The sequence below is a fragment of the Hyperolius riggenbachi genome, chromosome 7 (assembly GCF_040937935.1).
Source record: "Hyperolius riggenbachi isolate aHypRig1 chromosome 7, aHypRig1.pri, whole genome shotgun sequence".
NCBI lineage: Eukaryota > Metazoa > Chordata > Amphibia > Anura > Hyperoliidae > Hyperolius > Hyperolius riggenbachi.
The window spans coordinates 87674046-87694830 of record NC_090652.1 but is presented as its reverse complement, the minus strand read 5'-3'; the positions used below and the strand labels follow the sequence as shown (position 1 = coordinate 87694830).

The following is a 20785-nucleotide window of genomic DNA, read 5'->3' as shown; positions in this document are numbered from 1 at the left end:
TTGTCTCCTTTGTTTACATTGTACGGCGCTGCTGCGCAGCATCGCCGTAAGGCAGATCGGCGATCCCCGGCCAATCAGCGGCCAGGGATTGCCGCCATGTGACAGGGGACAGCCTGTCACTGGCTGCACAGGACGGATAGCGTCCTGTGCAGCCCGGATCATCAGGGGTGAGAGGGAGGAGAGGGAGGGGGGAATTTCGCCGTGGAGGGGGGCTTTGAGGTGCCCCCCCCCGCAACATGCCAGCCAGGAGGAGCGATCAGACCCCCCCCTGCACATCATCCCCATAGGGGGGAAAAAAGGGGGGCGATCTGATCGCTCTGCGTGCCAGCTGATCTGTGCTGGGGGCTGCAGAGCCCACCCAGCACAGATCACAAAAAATAGCGCTGGTCCTTAAAGTGACTCTGTAACAAAAATTACAACGTTTTTTCTACCATCCTACAAGTTCCTAAACCTATTCTAATCTGTTCTGGCTTACTGCAGCACTTTGTACTATCACGGTCTCTGTAATAAATCAATGTATCTTTCCCCTGTCAGACTTGTCGGCCTGTGTCTGGAAGGCTGCCAAGTTCTTCAGTGTTGAACTGTTCCTCTATGCACACTCCAGTGTGTGTTTTATTTACATAAGCCAGCAGCTTCTCTGCTATCTTATCAGTGATAGAAGAGAGCTGGATAAAAATCCTCCTCTGTTAGGCTGTGAAAGTAGCTGGCTGACACATACTGAGGAATTACAAACACAGGCACAGGCAGAGCTGTCTGCAGGAAGCCTGTAATGTTCAGTGCATGAGAGAAGAAGGGGACAGAAGGTAAACACACAAATGATCTTTTGAGATTCAAAAGGAAAGCTGTATACAGCCTGCTTGTGTATGGATGTATTTTCTATGTGTGGACATATTGTACATCAATCTACTTCCTGTTTTGGTGGCCATTTTGTTTGTTTATAAACAAACTTTTTAGAACTGTTTTTGACTACTTTTAATGCGGCGGGGAGCGGCGAAATTGTGACAGAGGGTAATAGGAGATGTCCCCTAACACACTGGTATGTTTACTTTTGTGCGATTTTAACAATACAGATTCTCTTTAAGGGGGGGTAAAGGCTGGGTCATCAAGTGGTTAATAAAAACCATCAGGATTGGCTTCAGCCAGAGGCAGTAAAGATGGAAATGCCTGGAACAGGTTTCTCTTAATTTACTATTTACAAGCACTGCAATGGTTTTATATATAATATACATATATATATACATATTATATATATATATATATATATATATATACCATTCAGATGTTATTTAAATTTGCAGTCTATGGTACTGCCATAACACACCAGTAGCCATCCCACCAAAATTAAAGTGGACCCAAATTAAAAATACAAGATTTCAGAAATAAAATCTATTTTCTAAATTATAATAATAAATAGCAGTCTTTTTGCAGCTGCATGATGACAAATATAAAATATTTTACATTTATTGGAGAAACCCCTCCCTTCCTTCCTTTCAAATTGCCGGAACAAAATCCAGCAAACTGGTGGAGTAGGAGGTGTCCAGCAAAGGAGGAATTGCTAATGGCTGCCACCTGTATAACCCTAGTTATGAAAAGAGAAGGGTGAAAAGCATGCACTGAAATGCCCATAGGCTTGAAGGAGTGTTTATTTATCTTTGTATGTGTCAGAGTGGTGCAACGAAAAGTTTTGAACAAAAAAAAGGTTTGGTTTGGGTCCGCGTTAACTACTGCCTGATCTTTTTTTATCTTTTTTTTTGGGGGGGGGGGGAGCGCCTAATGTCTGTGTGTGGGGGGGGGGGGGGGACAGTGCCTAGTTACTTGTTTGAGAGGTCACTTTGATGATATTTACAGAGACAAACTGCCTTCAGAGGAGCTTACACTTGAATCCCTGCCATAATGTCACTAACTGTCCTCTGAGAACCATCCAATCTAATCCTTGCCATAATGTCACAAATTATCCTCAGAGGATCTTACAATTTAATTCCTGCCATAGTGTCACTAATTATCAATTATCACTATCGGTTTCCCAAATCTCTCAGTATAGTTTGTCTAAAACAGAAGGCATTTGTGGTAATTCAGCTCTAAGTGAGCAACTGTGGTTTCCTATGATGCATCACTCCTGAATATGCAAATTATCTCTTTATGCCCTTGAAGCCAAGCTTACATCCAGAACCGCTGGTGTATAGCAAGCCTATGCTAATAAATTGTACAGAGCCACATCAATCCAACATGCAGACAGCCTGTTTCTTTCTTGTCCTCAAAGGTGCATGGTAAAGATTGATATGGCTCTATGGGATGGGATAGGGCTTGGACCAGTACCACATAATACCCAGGGAGCTCAGGGTGATCCAGAACCACTAGGAAAGTATAATGGCATAAAAGAGACTGAAAAGCCCCCTACTAAAACAAATTGCTGAGTATAATACGGTATGCCTTTTTTTTTAAAAAGAAGGTATTTGTGATAATTCAGCTTTAAGTGAGCAACTGTGGTACTTCTCTCTGATACTGTGGCTGTCCTTGGCAGGTTTTGGTGCTCCGTATGAATTGCTATGTATAGAGTGCTTACAGAGGGATTGACAGCCATAAAATCAAATTCCATTTACCCACTGCTCTGTGTTTATTATGTAGTCTACATCCTGACCCTGCATTGCAAACATTCCAATAATATAATCATAAATGTGTCTGCTGTAATGAATCTTATCACAGTCAGCTTAGCTCTTTTCTTGTATATTGCCAGGAAGAGGGAAGCTAAAAAAAAAACCTGTTATCTCACCTTCTTCCCCTCCCACATTCCTGCTCCTGATTGGCTGAGGGCAGTTCAGTGTGACACAAGGCTGAGAAAATAAATAGAAGATAAATCACCTCACCCCACTGCAGAAGCTGCTGACATCTGATCTATGTTCTGCTCACGTGTTTACAAAGCAAACTAGATATGACCAGTACAGTTCTGCTTACCCCATTTCAGGCAGAGAAGAAAAAAAAAGAGTTAGGGAGGAAATTACATCAGGATTGGCTTCAACCAGAGGCAGTAAATATGGAAAATGCCTGGAACAGGTTTCTCTTTATTTACTATATAGAATTCACTGACATCAAAGTGTGGACAGTACAATACATACAGTATGTTATGATATGACATGTGGGTTGATTTATCAAAACACAGTGCAAAGTTTAAGCAGGTGTCAGGAGCAACCAATCAGGTTTCAGCTGTGAAGGTGAAACTAAGAAACATGGTGGCTGCATTGGACAAGAGCTCCACATTTGCTCCAATTTTAAATTGTACTTGTTTTGATTAATCAGCTGCCAGTTTTAGGGGGTGCATAAGAAGACCACCAACATAACCTGGTTCTTTTTTACAGCGACCATTCAAATGACTTCCACCATGTTACAAAAAGAAAGGTGATTGGTTGCAGAGGGTGACTGCTTCACTTTTGCTGCAGGCCTCTCTTCCCCAGTTGTTAGTACAGATTTACAGTATAGGCTGAAGTTACCTGCTCTGAGTCTGAGCCACTTTCTGCTGCAGGATCTGCGTCTGGAATCTTCGCACCAGGATGAAGACGGCAGCTGCAGCGCAGATAATGATGCAGAACACAACAGCGCAGGCAATGGCGGCCAGGCGGTGGTGGGTCATTCGATAGTCACAGGTGGGTCCCATATACCAAAAGTCTCTTCCAACCGGGCACCTAACAGGAGAGAAGTGGACTCAAATCAGTGGGAGAACCAAAATCATGGCAAAAACTGATCTATTGGGTCTAGCTTAGAAAAGAAAAAAAAATCCCCAATATTTGAATCTGTTTATTCAGGCCCTCTTCAAGTGTGTACCAGCCAGTGTGTGTAACGTCTAGACACCTAGCGGTAGTCAGTATGCATCTGGATGCAATTTTGCCCAATAAACAAGCTCTGGGGATAGCATTATTACTATTATTGGCGCTCCACACATGGCCAGATTTAAAATAAGCCACAGTAGGCACGTGCCTACAGGCGCCTGATGATGTAATGGCAGCTCACTCCCCTCCATAAGTGCCTCCCTCCTGCCTTACCTATGCAGAGTCCCTAATGGAGTGTAAATGAGAGGTTACTTACCAGAGTTTCTGCATTCCACTGACTAGATCTCCCTTTAGTCGGGGGCACCTCTAGCTACATAATACTTGGGGGTACCCCTAGATACATAGTACAGTATTATGTAGCCAGAACTGTCCTGGTATTAAGGGGCACCTGTAGCTACCTATGATGGATAAGGGAAGTAAGGGAGAAGTGACAGCTGAGCCAGCCAGCACACTTGCTGTGGTTCGACAGATGTTTTTAGATTCAAGGAGGGTGAAGTCTAGGGTGCAAGGACATCTGTGCCTATAGGCTTCTGTGAGGTAAATCCGGGCCTGGTTCCACATCTAATTGGACGCCACCAGACATAATACCCCGATACACCTCAGGGGTGTGCTGGCACACTGCCAGGAATGGAGGTTACGCAACAAAGTATTTTAGGGACTTTTAAATGCTTGATTAACTTTCCTGGAGCTTCGCCTTACAAGGAAAATTCGCTTTCACTAAAAGGCTGCCAAAAACAAATTCCTGCTACACAAGTCTTTTTGTCGTTTACAGTCATTTTATTAAAATTATCTTTCCCTTTAATTTTGCACTTTTTTTTAATAAAAAAAAAGGAATTACAAAGGTAACCAACACCAAAGGTGACCAATTATTAAAAAACACATAAACTGAACATTAGGGCCCTGACTCATTAACATACTGTAGTGAATTACGTTGTAGCGAGCAATACCCTAGCAACACTTGCATTACATAAGTAACGTGGGTCGTGCTAATTAGGCAACGGGCGCTTTGCTGTCATCGGTAGTAACGGTAAAGTTGTCATGGACTGCCTGCGCGGCAATCATACTGTAGGTTACTGACTTGGGGTCTCGGTGTTAGAAATGTAATTTATCCAGCTTGTTTTTATCAGTACACTACAGCAGTTATAAAAATATAACATAGCGCATTTGATCAGTAGATGATTGGACAAGTTAACATTACTCAGTACAAATGACACAAAATTGCATTAGGGACCATCTTATTACTCACTGACACACGGGCTCCTGGCCTTTACGGTGTATACAGATGCCGTCATTCTGACAGAAGGCGCTGTGACAGGGTGACAGGCAGAGGGCGCTAACCTTGCGCTGAGGTACACAGTGAAATCCTCGGGGGCAGCTGTACCAGTCTGTGCAGGGATCTGTGACATCTTCTATGGGCAACAGAAATGAAAGAAATAACTAATGTTCAGCAAAGAGAGCATGCATATATAAAGTAATCCTATAAAAGGATGGGGTAGAAATACTGCACAGGAATAAAATATATATATATATATATATATATATATATATATATATATATATAGATATATATTACAGCAGAGAAAAAAATATCTCTCGGGAGTGTGACTACACCATCATGGTTATTTAATAATTTTAAAGCATAGCTGAATTTACTTAAAGGGGTTTGTAAATCAGAATCAGAATCAGAATTGACTTTATTCGCCAAGTACGACAGTTGTCGTGCCCGGAATTGGTTGTGGTACACATGGCATAGGCATTTCTTTACATGACAGACAGAACAGGAACAGACAGGTATATACAATGGGATGGGTATAGCAGCATGCATTTTAGAAATTGGGGAACAGTTCATTGAGGGCACTAGTAGCTAGAGTGTGGGGCAGTACTGCCCAGAGTGGTGAGAGATCAGGGATCAGAGCATTGGCTAGGGACTAGGCGCTGCGGACAGTTATGGAGGGAGGATGTGGAGTTCAGGTGGAGGACAGCTTGAGGGAAGAATGTGTTCCTGCGCCTGGTAGTTCTGGAATAGATGGTCCTGTAACGTCGGCCTGTTTGCATAAATTTGAAGTGGCAGTTACCCGGGTGAGAGGGGTCCCGTGAAATCTTGGAAGCCCTCAACCCCAGTCTCGCTGTGTGGAGAAGGTCCAGAGGTGGTAGGGGCGATCCTATGATCTTCTCTGCGGTGTTAATTACCCTTTGAAGTTTGTACTTGTCCTTAGCAGATGCCCCTGCATACCATACAATGACGGAGGAGCAGAGTATTGATTCCGTGGTAGCGGTGTAAAAGCTGGTCAGCAGTTCGCGTGGCATACCGAATTTCTTCAGTTGACGCAAAAAGAATAGCCTCTGCTGGGCCTTCTTTTGTATCCTGGAAGTGTTTTGCTCCCACCTAAGGTCGTTAGTTATGGTTGTACCGAGGAACCGTACGTCGGACACGCTGGAGACTGCAGTTCCATCAATGAAGACTGGGGAGAGCGTGGAGGGGTGCATTCTAAAGTCTACAATGAGCTCAACAGTTTTTGTCGCATTGAGAACGAGCTTGTTACCCTTGCACCAATTGCTGATCCTCTCAATCTTGCTTCGGTAAGTGTGCTCACCTCTGTTGTCGATAAGGCCGATGATAGTGGTATCGTCTGCAAATTTAATGACTTTGACAGGGTCTGCAGATGAGGTGCAGTTGTTGGTGTAAAGGCCCCAAATATGAAAATAAACAACTTTTTTTTTCCTTAAAAAAGGTCTGTATATCTTATTTTTTTTTTTATTTGGTCTGTGTGCCTGTGCCATGCAAACAGAATTGTGGGAAGCCTTTTTGTACCCATTTCAGATAAGATAAGGACACTATGACCAGACGGTAATTGAATTCCCCAACTTTGAAGAGTTTACACAGTGATATAAGCCTGTTATTTAGATGATATTTGTTGTGTGAGTGACAGCTGGCAGCAGATCGATGGCCCATAGAGTTATTGGAAACTTGTTCCTAGTGTGTGGCACACATCAGATAGATTCCTGTCAGATTGGACTTGACAGGCAGCTGCCAGAAATCTATCTCATGGCCAAATCTGCTTCAAATCTATAAGTGTATGGCCACCTTTACTGTAAGCAGTGAATTAACAAAAAAGGTTAAAAAAAAACTAAAGAAAAGGGCAGAAGTGATGTCACTTTTTGCATCAGAGAAATAGTAAATATGGCAACCAGGAGAAATATTCTGACAGTAAACACTAAAAAGAACAGGATAGGTAAGCTAAATAAATTATTTCTTATTGGATAATTTAATTTAATTTTTTCAGTTATTATGGAATTTCATCCCATAAAATGTGATTGTTTGGAGTTTGATTTAATTCAGTGCACAGGGCTCAGCCACACTATAAGCGCTTTTCTGAGTGCTTGTTATTAATTCGTGATTTTTCGCGTACGCAATTGTGGTGATTTTTACCGTGATTTTAATGAAAGTGAATGGGAGCGATTTTTAATAAGCGCTCAGTAAGCGCTAATCAATCACAAAGCGTTTAGAAAAGCGCTTATAGTGTGACTGAGCCCTGATCTAGTAGAATCATAGCGATAGAGACATTCAGAGCGAGACAGGTCAGTGAGTCACCTCTCTGCAGAGTCCTAACTACTGGTTACAGGAGGAGAATATCCCTGGTCAGCTGACCCCTCAGTTACATGTCACCTAACATCCTGTCAAGCCATCTAGGTGGATGGAACAGGTATGCCTAGATAGTGTACTGGTTAACCTCCCTGGCTGTATGATTATTTCCAGATTTTAGGGTCTAAAAGTGGTGCAATTTTTTCCCCACCAGGGGGGAAAAAAATCACAATACAAAGAGATCTGTGGCAGCCCCTTCACTTTCTCACCTCCCTGGAATCCGGTGCTGCTATTCTCCCTCGGTCCTCCAGATGGTGCTGTACCCCTATAGTGAGCTCTTCATCTGTCATCATGACGACACACGGTGATCTCACCTGAGGGACCCAGAGCCTCCAGGGACTGGAAGAAGAATGGCTGCGAGCATCTGGATCCCGGGGGAGGTGAGTTGAAAAGCCCGCTGTGCTGCACTTTCTCCTGATACCTCCTAGCAGCTACCCAGAGTCAGGCTCGGGATTTCCGCTCCTGGCTTCTTTATTCCACACCGAGCCTAACTCTGGGTTACTGTCAAGGAAGTTGAGGTCTCCTCTGACATAGGAGACAAGGGTTCGAATCTCGCCTCTTCCTGTTCAGTAAGCCAGCATCTATTTAGTAAGCAGACTCCTTAACACTCTAGGGTGGACCGCTGAGTCAGACAGGAGAAAAACACTCTACAAATGTTAGGATTATTATTATTATTACCTGCCGTTTCCTCACCTGCCGGAGAAGTGCCGTGAATTGCAGAAAGGAAGGGGTACTCTGACGCAGCCAAGGCCTCAAACACAGAAGATGGGTTAGTCAGTACCAGTTCCTGTGCCAGAGACAAGGGGCTGCCCACTCGCACACTGAAGAGCACTTTGTATTCCAGGGCAGCGCCAGCCAGCCTAAAGGGAAAGTCAAACAGCTATTGGCAAGACAGGAGAAAAGGCAAACTTAAAGAGAACCGGTCACAATTATTCTTTTTAGTCTGAAATTGATCTCACGGGGAGTTTTAACAGCCTGAACCTGCATTTGGCCCCTCATTTAATTATTCTGTCCCTCCAAACATTATTTCCTGTAAGGGCCCGTTTCCACAAGGGCTGAATGCTGCCCGAATCAGCACCGAAGCAGCAGCGGTTCCCCGAGTTGGGAGGGGAAACGCTGCCTATACTTTCAATTGTTTACTGTCCGAATCGCACTGTGGTGCATGATGCAGATTTCTGCAGCACGCACCCAAAACCCTACAGCCATGTATAGCTCGGCTAAGTGGTCTGTATGCGTGCTCGCATCACTTCAAGTACCGGCGTGCATCCTGGAATACGCACCCCAGCTGGTGGAAACCGGCCCTAACACAAGAAAGACCTCTCCCATCCATAGGAACATACATGTAGTACTAAAAAGTTGCTTATTCCAGGACATGCTTATCAACCATCACTAATTGGGCCTGATGCACTAACGAGCGGTAATATTGTCATGGAGAGACAACACACAGCATTATTACTGGTACCTCAAGCATTGCAATAGTACTGTAATATTACCGCTAGTTAGTGCATCAGGCTCAACGTCATTAAAAGCACAGGTAACCATGACAATAGAATTGCTATAGCAAGTTTAAAGAGAACCTGTACTGAGTAAAATTATTTAAAATAAACACGAGGTAACTTCAAATGAACATTACATAGTTACCTTGCCATCAGTTCCTCTCAGAAGCTCACCATTTTCTTCTTACAGTGATCCCTTCCAGTTCTGACAACATTTTGTCAGACCTGAAATATATCAGTTGCTGCCAGTAATATATCAGTTGCTGTCAGTTATAGCTGAGAGGAGAATTGATGTGTCCATGTTTCCCTATGGCTCAAGTGGGGGTGTTACAGTTTAACTGTGTGCTGACCAGAAAGCGGTTATGGGGTAATGGCAATTTTCAAAATGGAGGACGGAGAATTCTATTGATCACAGTGGACAAACAGGACGCCGGAGAGGAAAAATAGTTTGAGGAGTAGACTGCACGGGAGGCAAGTATGACTTGTGTATGTTTATTTTGACTTTTAATTTTCAGTATAGGTTTTCTTTAAGGGTGGTCTGACAAACCTGCTTTTTTCTGGCATGGTACTGCCTGAGGTGAACTAAATCTCAGGTTTTATGCTCACCAGGGGCTTCCTTGAGGCCATTCACCATTTCCCCGAACTGCTCCAGTCTCCCACTGGACGGCCAAGTAGTGTGGCCATGTCACACTGTGTCTCTCATGCGGGGCTTAGCTGTGCACCCCCATCGCGCTCCTGGCAGCTGGAGCACAGCCGAGCCACGCATTTGTTGCAAAGCGGAACTTGGCCAGTATAATGGGCTGTCCGGTGTGGGACAGGAGTGGCCTGTGGAGTCAGGGAATGACTGAGCGGCCTCAAGGGGACTGGAGGAAGCCCCAGGTGAGCATAAAACCTGAGACATAGTTTTTCTCAGGTGCACTTCTTTAAGAAGAAGAAAAAAACTTTCGCTCAAACCAAATAGCACTGGCCCTTCAAGAATGCACACGGCGCTGCGCTCTTGGACTGGTTGGTGCCAGTAACTGTCAAAAACAAGAGGGTAGGGGAAAGAGAAAGAGAGCGCTCCGTAGTGCATTAACTGGGGCATGCTATTAAGCAAATAAACTTATTACACTCACATTTAGTGGTTGAATCTAATGCTGTGCCTCTAACTCCTCCAGTGGATTGCCTCTACCCCTTGTACTGGGTAGTGTCTGACTACTACTCATGAGAGATAGCCTAATTGTGAGGTTTTATAAGTTCTTGAGTTTATGGTCTTTTTTTATATACATATATTACACTGTCCGTTTTGTATAACAATCTTTTTAAGAGGTTTTTCCCTTTGTTTTATACATATTCATGCAGTGCTCCGTCTAACAACAGATGCGCGCATTTTAAGTTGTTTAAGTAAAGTTTCAAGTTTTTTTATTGTCGCCCCTTGGCAACATTGTTGCCAAGTGTACTACGCTATGTAAACCCAGCCATCTACACAGCACGTCACCTGAGGAAGGCGTGGACTTACGCCGAAACCGGTAGTGACGTCAGACGGCACAGGCTGTGCACTGCTTGCCCCAGACGGACGCCCTCTGGTTTTCCAGCTGCACCACCAGCCCTGGCCAGGCTGTTTTTGGTTCGAGGCGACCCACTGGAGGAGTTAGAGGCACAGCATTAGATTCAACCACTAAATGTGAGTGTAATAAGTTTATTTGCTTAATAGCATACCCCAGTTAATGCACTACGGAGCGCTCTCTGTCTCTTCCCCTGCACTTCTTTGAGTATGCTAGCATAGCTCCCAACTGTCCCTCTTTTCAAGGGACAGTCCCTCTTTGGGAGCCCTGTCCCTCTCGCCTCCTCATTTGTCCCTCTTTCTGGACTTTGTCCCTCTTTCTATGTAAATGTATCTATTTCTCTACTAAAAAATGTTTTGACTCTAAACTTTATTCCCATCCTGTAAATTGATATATTACTAATTTTAAAATGTTAATATGAAGGAAAATGAACCAGGATAGAGAGGCCTAGTGAGGTTTGAATTATAAAAAAACATTTTTCTTATGAAATCTTTATGGTATGCGTGACTAGAGGTGTGATGGGGACGTGATCAGGGGTGTGGCTTAAGTTTCCCGCTTTCTCATCTCAAAAAGTTGGCAGGTATGTGCTAATGGTAGGACTATGGGCAAGATGCAGGAGGCTTGTGTTGTCATGTGACCGACAGCTGTTTGGTAAAAATTTCATGTGAGCTAAATCCTTACCCGGTAAAAAAATATTTTATAAGATTTTCACATGTGGTAATAGTTTTGTAAATGATCAAAAAACTGTATGACATTTTATAAAGATTTTTTACGAATGGGGTACTTCATTGGGTATTATAAGGAATCCTGCAGTCGAAATACAATAAACCAGAGTGTCTACTTGTGCTTAGTATCTTTTAATTATAGCCTGCAAAATGTATTATACAATCATGGTTCACACTACATCTAAAATCCTAAAACCAATAGATCATGTGAGCTATAGTAATATTCTCCCCTGGAAAGGGAAATTGGATATACCAATTGATTTGCATAGTCTGAGGCCGAGTGATCGATATGGTAACAAGCCATCATGTGGACAGTGGGAGAATATTACTATAGCTCACATGATCTATTGGCTTTAGGATTGTAGATGGAGTGTGAACCATGATTGTATAATACATTTTGCAGGCTATACTTAAAAGATACTAAGCACAAGTAGACACTCTGGTTTATTGTATTTGGATTGAAGCATTGTTTGAGGTACCCGTGTGTCTCCCCATTTTGGGTGGTGCGTAATTTTAAACATGTGGCCGCCAAAGTCTTTTTAGGTACTTTGCATATGGAATCATGCATTATCTCATAAGATTTGTGGTATAAGCATTTCATTACATTGCCTCCGTTACACAACACCGCTGTGCACCACTGTGACCATGGCCTAAAAAAAGTTTGGCCATCATGATTTTTTCAACCATTACATGAGTAAACACCTAGACAAGGGGACTGATCCCTGTATTAGAAGCAGAGGAGGTTAGTAGTTGGGGGCGCCCCACAACTCTGGGCAGGGACGGATCTAATGGGGGCAAGCGGGTATCTTGCCCCAGGCGCAGTTTGTTGAATTCTTAAAAAGGCGGCAAAATTTGGATGGGGAATGGCAGTTTAGGCGCCAAAACCTGACCTTGCCCCAGGCGCAACTTGGTCTAGATCCGTTCCTGACTCTGGGCCTCCTGTAGATGCATGCAGAGCCTGCAACCTTAGTTATGAAACTGCCCATGTGAAAAAGCCCTTACAAAAACACTTCTCATTTCACAGCATAATTATTTTATTATTATTTAGTATTTACTGTATATAGGGCCAACGTCTTCCCCAGAGATGTACAGAGTATATTGTCTTGTAACTTAACTGTCTCACAGAGTGGCTCACAATCGAATCCCTACCATAGTCATATGTCTATGTATGTGTCATGTAGTGTACAGGATCTTCTCAAACAATTAGCATATTGTGATAAAGTTCATTATTTTCTGTAATGTACTGATAAACATTAGACTTTCATATATTTTAGATTCAAATACACACAACTGAAGTAGTTCAAGCCTTTTATTGTTTTAATATTGATGATTTTGGCATACAGCTCAGGAAAACCCAAAATTCCTATCTCAAAAAATTAGCATATTTTATCCGACCAATAAAAGAAAAGTGTTTTTAAAACAAAAAAAGTCAACCTTCAAATAATTACGTTCAGTTATGCACTCAATACTTGGTCAGGAATCCTTTTGCAGAAATGACTGCTTCAATGTGGCGTGGTATGGAGGCAATCAGCCTGTGGCACTGATCAGGTGTTATGGAGGCCCAGGATCCTTCTATAGCGGCCTTAAGCTCATCCAGAGTGTTGGGTCTTGCGTCTCTCAACTTTCTCTTCACAATATCCCACAGATTCTCTATGGGGTTCAGGTCAGGAGAGTTGGCAGGCCATTCGAGCACAGTAACACCATGGTCAGTAAACCATTTACCAGTGGTTTTGGCACTGTGAGCAGGTGCCAGGTCGTGCTGAAAAATGAAATCTTCATCTCCATAAAGCTTTTCAGCAGATGGAGGCATGAAGTGCTCCAAAATCTCCTGATAGTTAGCTGCATTGACCCTGCCCTTGATAAAACACAGCGGACCAACACCAGCAGCTGACATGGCACCCCAGACCATCACTGACTGTGGGTACTTGACACTGGACTTCAGGCATTTTGGCATTTCCCTCTCCCCAGTCTTCCTCCAGAATCTGGCACTTTGATTTCCGAATGACATGTAAAAGTTTCTTTCATCCGAAAAAAGTACTTTGGACCACTGAGCAACAGTCCAGTGCTGCTTCTCTGTAGCCCAGGTCAGGCGCTTTTGCCGCTGTTTCTGGTTCAAAAGTGGGTTCATGCTTCCATCTGCTGAAAAGCTTTATGGAGATGAAGCAGTAGGAGAACAGAGGCGCCAGCAGGATAAAAGTGGATAAAAACTTTAAAATTTGCTGGGAGGAAGTGGTGGACTTACCTCCATAAAGCAGACACGAAAGACTGTCTGAATAGTAGTCACATTTATTTAGTACCCCAAAACAGTGCAACGCGTTTCGCAGGCCCAGCCCGCTTCATCAGGCAATAAAAATGGGGACAAGACAGAATTTCAGCAATAGCAGGTGTAGCCCCTCACTGAGGCGCTACACCTGCTATTGCTGAAATTCTGTCTTGTCCCCATTTTTATTGCCTGATGAAGCGGGCTGGGCCTGCGAAACGCGTTGCACTGTTTTGGGGTACTAATTAATAAATGTGACTACTATTCAGACAGTATTTCGTGTCTGCTTTATGGAGGTAAGTCCACCACTTCCTCCCAGCAAATTTTAAAGTTTTTATCCACTTTTATCCTGCTGGCGCCTCTGTTCTCCTACTGCTATACCGTGTCCACCCCTGGTGGAGGGGTGATCTACCCCCTTTCGCATCTACAGAGAGCGACTTCTTATCCCTGAGTGAGGACAGGTCTAATCTCCTCACCTGCCTATACAGTGGTTGCCTGTGTGGTAACCCATGTTTGTGAGTATAATTTTCTCACGATAACCTTTACTTCATTTATGCTTAACATACTACACTATATTGGGCTCTCGGTTTCTCTACACTTTATGGAGATGAAGATTTCATTTTTCAGCATGACCTGACACCGGCTCACAGTGCCAAAACCACTGGTAAATGGTTTACTGACCATGGTATTACTGTGCTCCATTGGCCTGCCAACTCTCCTGACCTGAACCCCACAGAGAATCTGTGGGATATTGTGAAGAGAAAGTTGAGAGACGCAAGACCCAACATTTTGGATGAGCTTAAGGCCGCTATCGAAGCATTCTGGGCCTCCATAACACCTGATCAGTGCCACAGGCTGATTGCCTCCATGCCACGCCGCATTTAAGCAGTCATTTCTGCAAAAGGATTCCTGACCAAGTATTGAGTGCATAACTGAACATAAGTATTTGAAGGTTGACTTTTTTTGTTTTAAAAACACTTTTCTTTTATTGGTTGGATGAAATATGCTAATTTTTTGAGATAGGAGTTTTGGGTTTTCCTGAGCTGTATGCCAAAATCATCAATATTAAAACAATAAAAGGCTTGAACTACTTCAGTTGTGTCTATTTGAATCTAAAATATATGAAAGTCTAATGTTTATCAGTATATTACAAAAAATAATCAACTTTATCACATTATGCTAATTTTTTGAGAAGATCCTGTATATATTGTAGTCTAGAGCCAATTTTTTTAGGGGAAGCCAATTAACTTATTATTATTATTATTTAATATTAATATAGCGCCGACATCTTACGCAGCGCTGTACAGTATATATATATATATATATATATATATATATATATATATATATATATATATATATATATATATATATATATATATATATATATATATATATTGTATTGTCACTAACTGTCCCTCAAAGAAGCTCACAATCTAATCCCTGCTATTATCATATGTCTATGTATGTATTATGTAGTGGAAGTACTGTAGTCTAGGGCCAATTTAGGGGTGAAACTTATCTGTATGTTTTTGGGATCTGTGATGAAACCAGAGAACGCCCAAAGGGAAACACACGCAGACACGGGGAGAACATACAAAAATCTGTGCAGATAGTGCCCTGGCATTAAATAATTACACCTGCTGCACACAGAACAGCAGAACACTGTCGACAAACTGTTCCAGTGTATACCACCAATCATTTGTCAAGCAGTTACTATTTTTGTTGTACAATTTCTCACTCAAGACTTCAACCAGAGATTTTATTTGGCTGTACTCAGGCTTGCTGGAAGCAACCCTGCTGTACAATATGGCCGCTCTCTTGCTCCAAGTTAGCAGGGCTATGCATCTGATTCTCTTCATCAATCAGCCAATGCCCTCAGGTGGGGTACAATATGGAGTCTCCTCCATGCTGCGATGTCCTGCATTTAACCATCTGTTGCTTACATATGTTATAGCATAGCAACAGGCAAAGAAGGAGTTTTATTCATTTCCCGTATCCATCGTGTCTCTAGAAATATATCACATGCAGGTTATAATGCGATAAGTCAGCTTTAAGTGAGCAACAGTGGTTTCCCAAGACGCATCACTCCTGAATATGCAAATGATCTCTTTACTAGACCGAAGACCCGTTAACATAACGCGCTAGGCCTCCCCCACAACCCCCCCTCCCGCGTCTGTCACCACCACCACCACCACCACCGCATGTCAGCCCACATACCACCTGTGTGAACGCACGCACCCGCCCACCACGCGCGCACGCCGGCACCCACCACGCGCACGGGCACACGCCCGCCCCCACCACGCGCGCGTGCACACGCCCGCCCCCGCACCCACCACGCGTGCACACGCATGCCCCCCATGGCCCCATCCTCCTCCTGTCCCAACGGCTGCCCGCGTGCGTGGTTCGGCAACAACACAGACACAGGGACACAGGAGGAGGATACAGGGACACAGGAGTTTTATTAGGTAGGATGCCCCGAAGCCAGGCACACATCCAGAACCACTGGTGTAGAGTGAGCCTATGGCTAATAAATTTTACAGAGCCACACCAATCCAACATGCAGACAGCCTGTTTCGGACTTTCTGGTCCTCACCGGTGCACTGTATGGATTGATATGGCTCCATGGCATAGGGCTCAGTACTACCATATCATATCAATCCCTGCCAGGCTTGCTTTACACCAGCGGCTCTGGATGCGAGTCTGGCTTCAGGGGCCTAAAGAGATAATTTGGATATTCAAGAGTGATGCATCATGGGAAACCACAGTTGCTCACTTAAAGAGACTCTGTATTGAAAAAAAGGGCCCCTGGGGGGTACTTACCTCGGGAGGGGGAAGCCTCTGGATCCGATTGAGGCTTCCCCGTCCTCCCCGTCCCACGGTGGTCTCGCTGTGCCCCTCGGAAGCCACGGCCGACAATTTGTCAGGTGGTGGTGCAGTCGCAGCAGCGCTTGCGATACTTACCTTCCCTGGCTCCATCGCAGGCACTGCGCAGTAGAGCGGATCCAACTGGGATCGGCTATTTCCGCCTGATTCTGAGCCAAGAGCCACTACTGTGCCTGTGCTGGACCCTGGAAGGTAAATATTTACATGGCCGCCGTTCAGTGCGAGACGGAGGAGAACGGGGGAAGCCTCAATCGGATCCAGAGGCTTCCCCTCCCGAGGCAAGTACCCCCCAGAGGCCCTTTTTTTCAATACAGGTTTGCTTTAAAGCAGAATTATAACAAATACCTTCTGTTTTAAGAAGGTAAATTACACTGAGCATTGCTTTTTAGTAGGAGGGCTTCTCGGTCTCTTTTATCCCCCTATACTCTCCTAGTGGTTTTGGGTCACCCCCGAGCTACCTGGGTATTCTGTAATTCAGTTAATGAGAGATGATTAACAAGATACTAGTTTTCATGATTTGCCGTATTACCGTATAACCGGCACAATGTGGCCATTTCACTTACGTCACATTCAGCACATCTGTCCTGTCGAATTCTGCCACAGACTTGTATGCAGACATCACCTGCAGGAAAACAGGATACTGGTTAGCAGGTTAATGACCAGACAGTGAAACGGTTACCAGTTCTGAGCCGGTTGTTGGCCACTGACCTCTTCACTGAGACGTTTCCTGCAGAGGTCAGGATCGTTGCACAGTCGTGTTTGGGGTACATTCACTCTGTAGGTGACATTGATTGTTGGCACTGAGGAGTAAGAGATGAGATAAAGAAGATAATATATACAGCCAAGCATATCGGAAACATCTCTAAAGCTGGCTACAAACACACAACTCTAGCCTGAAATTTGGTCACTCTAAGATTTGCTAAAATTTTAAATTCATGAAACTCTGACCTTACCATAAGGATTGTAGTGTGGTACGTGGGAAGACGGCACACCTCCAGATGATAGGCTTTGTGTCAGACACTAAAGCTCAATACTCATCTAATGATGGATTGGGGAACCTCACAGCGACGCCTCCTGACGAACAAGGTTCCCCGATCCATCTTCCTGCCTGCCGGGAACACATGGCAGCACACGGCAGGTGAGAACGAGAGTTCAAACAATCGCGGCACTTTGGGCGGGAGTCATCGGAGATCTTGTTCACAGCAAGTTACAAAGCATTGCTCGCCTAATCGCCCCCACTTGGTTAGATCACTAAAACGATCGCTCGTCGCGAGGTGGGTACGGGCCTTAACAAACCCAATCTATGGAAGTACATACGATGACCATCACTGGAATTAGTGGTAGGTACCTACCTCTTGAGAAAAGATGACACATCCATCCGAAACGGCGATGCCTCTCTGGTCGGATATGCCTTTGATTGCTGCAGCTACAGCTATACTGATTACTGCTGAGCTACTGTACATGTACAATGGTCTGTAGTGGACCATACTGCTGCTTATTCACTGTATGGATGTGAATAAAAAGAATTGTTGAATTCCATTGTTGATCATTATATGTACCGTACTTCAACGTAAGGATCTTATTCACATGAGGAAAAAATGAATCCAGGAGGGCTAAACTTGCCTGGCGTCTATTTCTCAGTTGCCTTATGCTGAAGCAATTCATATAGCTGTACATACAGCTGAGGGACATGTCAAAAATCACAAGTAAGTGGCAAATATTTGTCGAGTACAATTCTGCCTTTCTAATTCTAAGTTGGTCTAATTCTGAGGTGGTTCTCACTGACCACTGTAAAATATTTCCTACAATGCTTAGAAAAAAGGACATGAGAGGGAAAGTGGACACCGGAAGTGAGAGGGATATCGAGGCTGCCATATTTATTTCCTTTTAAAACATGCATATTGGTTTATACTGTATATTCAGCTGTTTTTTGCTTGATATGGCTTTGTTTTAACTAGCATGCCACTTGTTGGAGCTGTGCTCTTCTGATGTGTTATGTGACTCAATTTGTGCTTGATATGCATGTAGCTACCATATAGCGCGCTTTGAGTGCTCTCTTCCATTTCACAATTTTGTCTAATTTCCTCTCATGCTGTTTTCCCTGATCCCTTCTGCCGGTGCGCAGTCATTTCATCTTTTTTACTTTTCTACTTCATTCCAATAAAGAGAGGTTTCAACTCTTGGTCGATACCCGTAAAGGTGACTTGGAGGCTGATTGATCATTTAATATGATAATTATCGAATTGGATGAAAATTGGTGCCGCCAACAGCATGCCCAAATGATGATGCGACCAATTTTGGGCCAAAATTGGTCGCATGGATTGATCAGACATGCTGCAAGATGTAGGGCCGACTTGCTCGATCGGGTGCACAGTGGAAGCAGTGTTTGATATCCGGACGAGCAACGGATCGCACCCCACGTGGCTGCCGACATAACGTGGCTGTGCCCATGTACAGGCCAGCAACCACGTGGGGCGTGTGTATGAAGACAGAGCCAGCAACAGACACGGATAGGTAAAATAAACGTCATGGGGGGAGGAACATTGTACATTAGGTGTGGGGATGGCGAGGCGGTGTCACAAGGCCAATTTCTAAGAGGTTGCGCCATCATCCCTCTTCCCTTCTTCATAAACACAGAATGTGTCACTCGGCAGTTGCTTAGTGACTTAGTGACACAAAATTAAGGGGAAATTGTGCATGTGCATGTACCTTAATCTCTAGAAGTAATGAAAGAGCTTTTAAGTTGGCCGCTAACACCACAATTTGTTCATCAGATGCAATCTTTTGACATAATATTTCTAAAACATAACCACCAAAGTAGTTTAGGGGATACCTTAATTGACTAACTATACGAGATTTCTTTGCAAGCTAGTCAAAAGTAAAATTACATCTGGAAATAAAAATTTCCAGATAATGACATTTTTTTTTACTTTTAAAATTAGCCCATTACCTCCCACACATAATTTTTTTTGTAAAAAATAAAAAATATACAATACAAAAAAATTACATAAATAGTTACCTTAGGGACTGAACTTTTTTTTAATATGTATGTAGTAAAGTATATTACTGTTATTTTTTAAAATTATGGGCTTCAGTGATGGACGCAAAACTAAAAAAAAATGCCCCTCTATTTTTAAATAAAATATCGGCGCCATACATTGTGATAGGGGCATAATTTAAATGGTGTAATAACAGGGATAAATGGGAAAATAAAATACATGGGTTTTAATTACGGTGGCATGTATTATTTTCAAACTATAATGGCCGAAAACTGAGAAATAATTATTTTTTTCCATTTTTTCTTAATCTTTTCTTAATCTTCCTGTTAAAATGGATTTATAATAAAATAATTCTTAGCAAAATGTACCACCCAAAGAAAGCCTAAATGGTGGCAAAAACAAGATATAGATCATTTCATTGTGATAAGTAGTGATAAAGTTATTGGTGAATGTATGGGAGGTGAAAGTTGCTTGGGGGTGGGGGGGGGGGGGGATATAGCATGATTTGGGATAAACGAGAGTCTTCATATGGAAAACACTGGTTGCTTTACCATAATCCTCATTAGAATTAATCTTGGAGTACCTAAGTGTTCCGGTTGTGTTCCCACTGTGTTTATGGATGTAAATGAAACAATGGTCCGCACCATGTCCAACGTTAGGAAAATCTTTATTCTGGACATATCCAATAGAAACACCAGCAATCACAAATAGCCATTTGTGATTGCTGGTGTTTCTATTGGATACATCCAGAATAAAGATTTTCCCAATGCTGGACATAGTACGGCCCATTGTTTTTTCTATTGTCGTAGAGATCAAGCATCCAGGTTCGAGCACTGTCCTGAACTGTAGGGGGTGAGTGGTATACTACTACTCTCTTGTTTATGGATATGATAGAGGTATTTGGAGGTGCTAAATAATAGATACATATTCTTCCAGCGTTGAGAGGACTGTCGACCCCTCACTATTCCAAGATCAAACAAAAAGACATAAGTGTAGATTCCATAAAGGATCGCTCCATCAAACACATTCCTTCAGAAAGCTGGTTTGTCTTTCACCCCCACAAAGGCTATAAAACAGAGTTATTTTCTGGATGGAAGAAATGTGTATTATATAACATTAAGCACTTCCAACCACAATGACACCCAAGTGACTTTTTCTTGATTGGGAACATGTGCTCTGTCATTATTAGTCCATGGTGTTTCAAGTCTTTGTTATGAACACAGTGGGCCTGAAAGCCTTACAGCAACTTCTATAAAAAGAAAAAAGCCTGCTTTGATATCTTTATGAATTATGTTTTTGAAAAGGTCAGTAAACAATAGAAGCTCCTGAGATACTAGCACAAAAGATAAATGGGCAGTGGAAAAAAAAGTCAATAGCTAGAGAAAAATAGGTTTTAGGTGGATGTGGAAAA

General features: G+C 43.2%; 1 protein-coding gene across 6 annotated transcripts in view; it reads right to left on the bottom strand.

Annotated features, from left to right (window-relative positions):
- LOC137524432 (mucin-4-like) overlaps positions 1-20785 on the bottom strand; it is a 119843-nt gene that overhangs the window by 37141 nt on the left and 61917 nt on the right. For 3 of the 6 annotated variants that reach the window (XM_068244272.1, XM_068244267.1, XM_068244271.1), the window contains exons 3-7: positions 17084-17175; positions 16939-16997; positions 8143-8324; positions 5068-5230; positions 3486-3677 (exon numbers count right to left, since the gene is read on the bottom strand). In XM_068244272.1, coding sequence (XP_068100373.1) covers positions 3486-3677; positions 5068-5230; positions 8143-8324; positions 16939-16997; positions 17084-17175 — 688 coding nt within the window. The remainder of the gene's footprint in view (positions 1-3485; positions 3678-5067; positions 5231-8142; positions 8325-16938; positions 16998-17083; positions 17176-20785) is intronic. The other 3 variants (XM_068244268.1, XM_068244269.1, XM_068244270.1) reach the window with 3 other exon arrangements.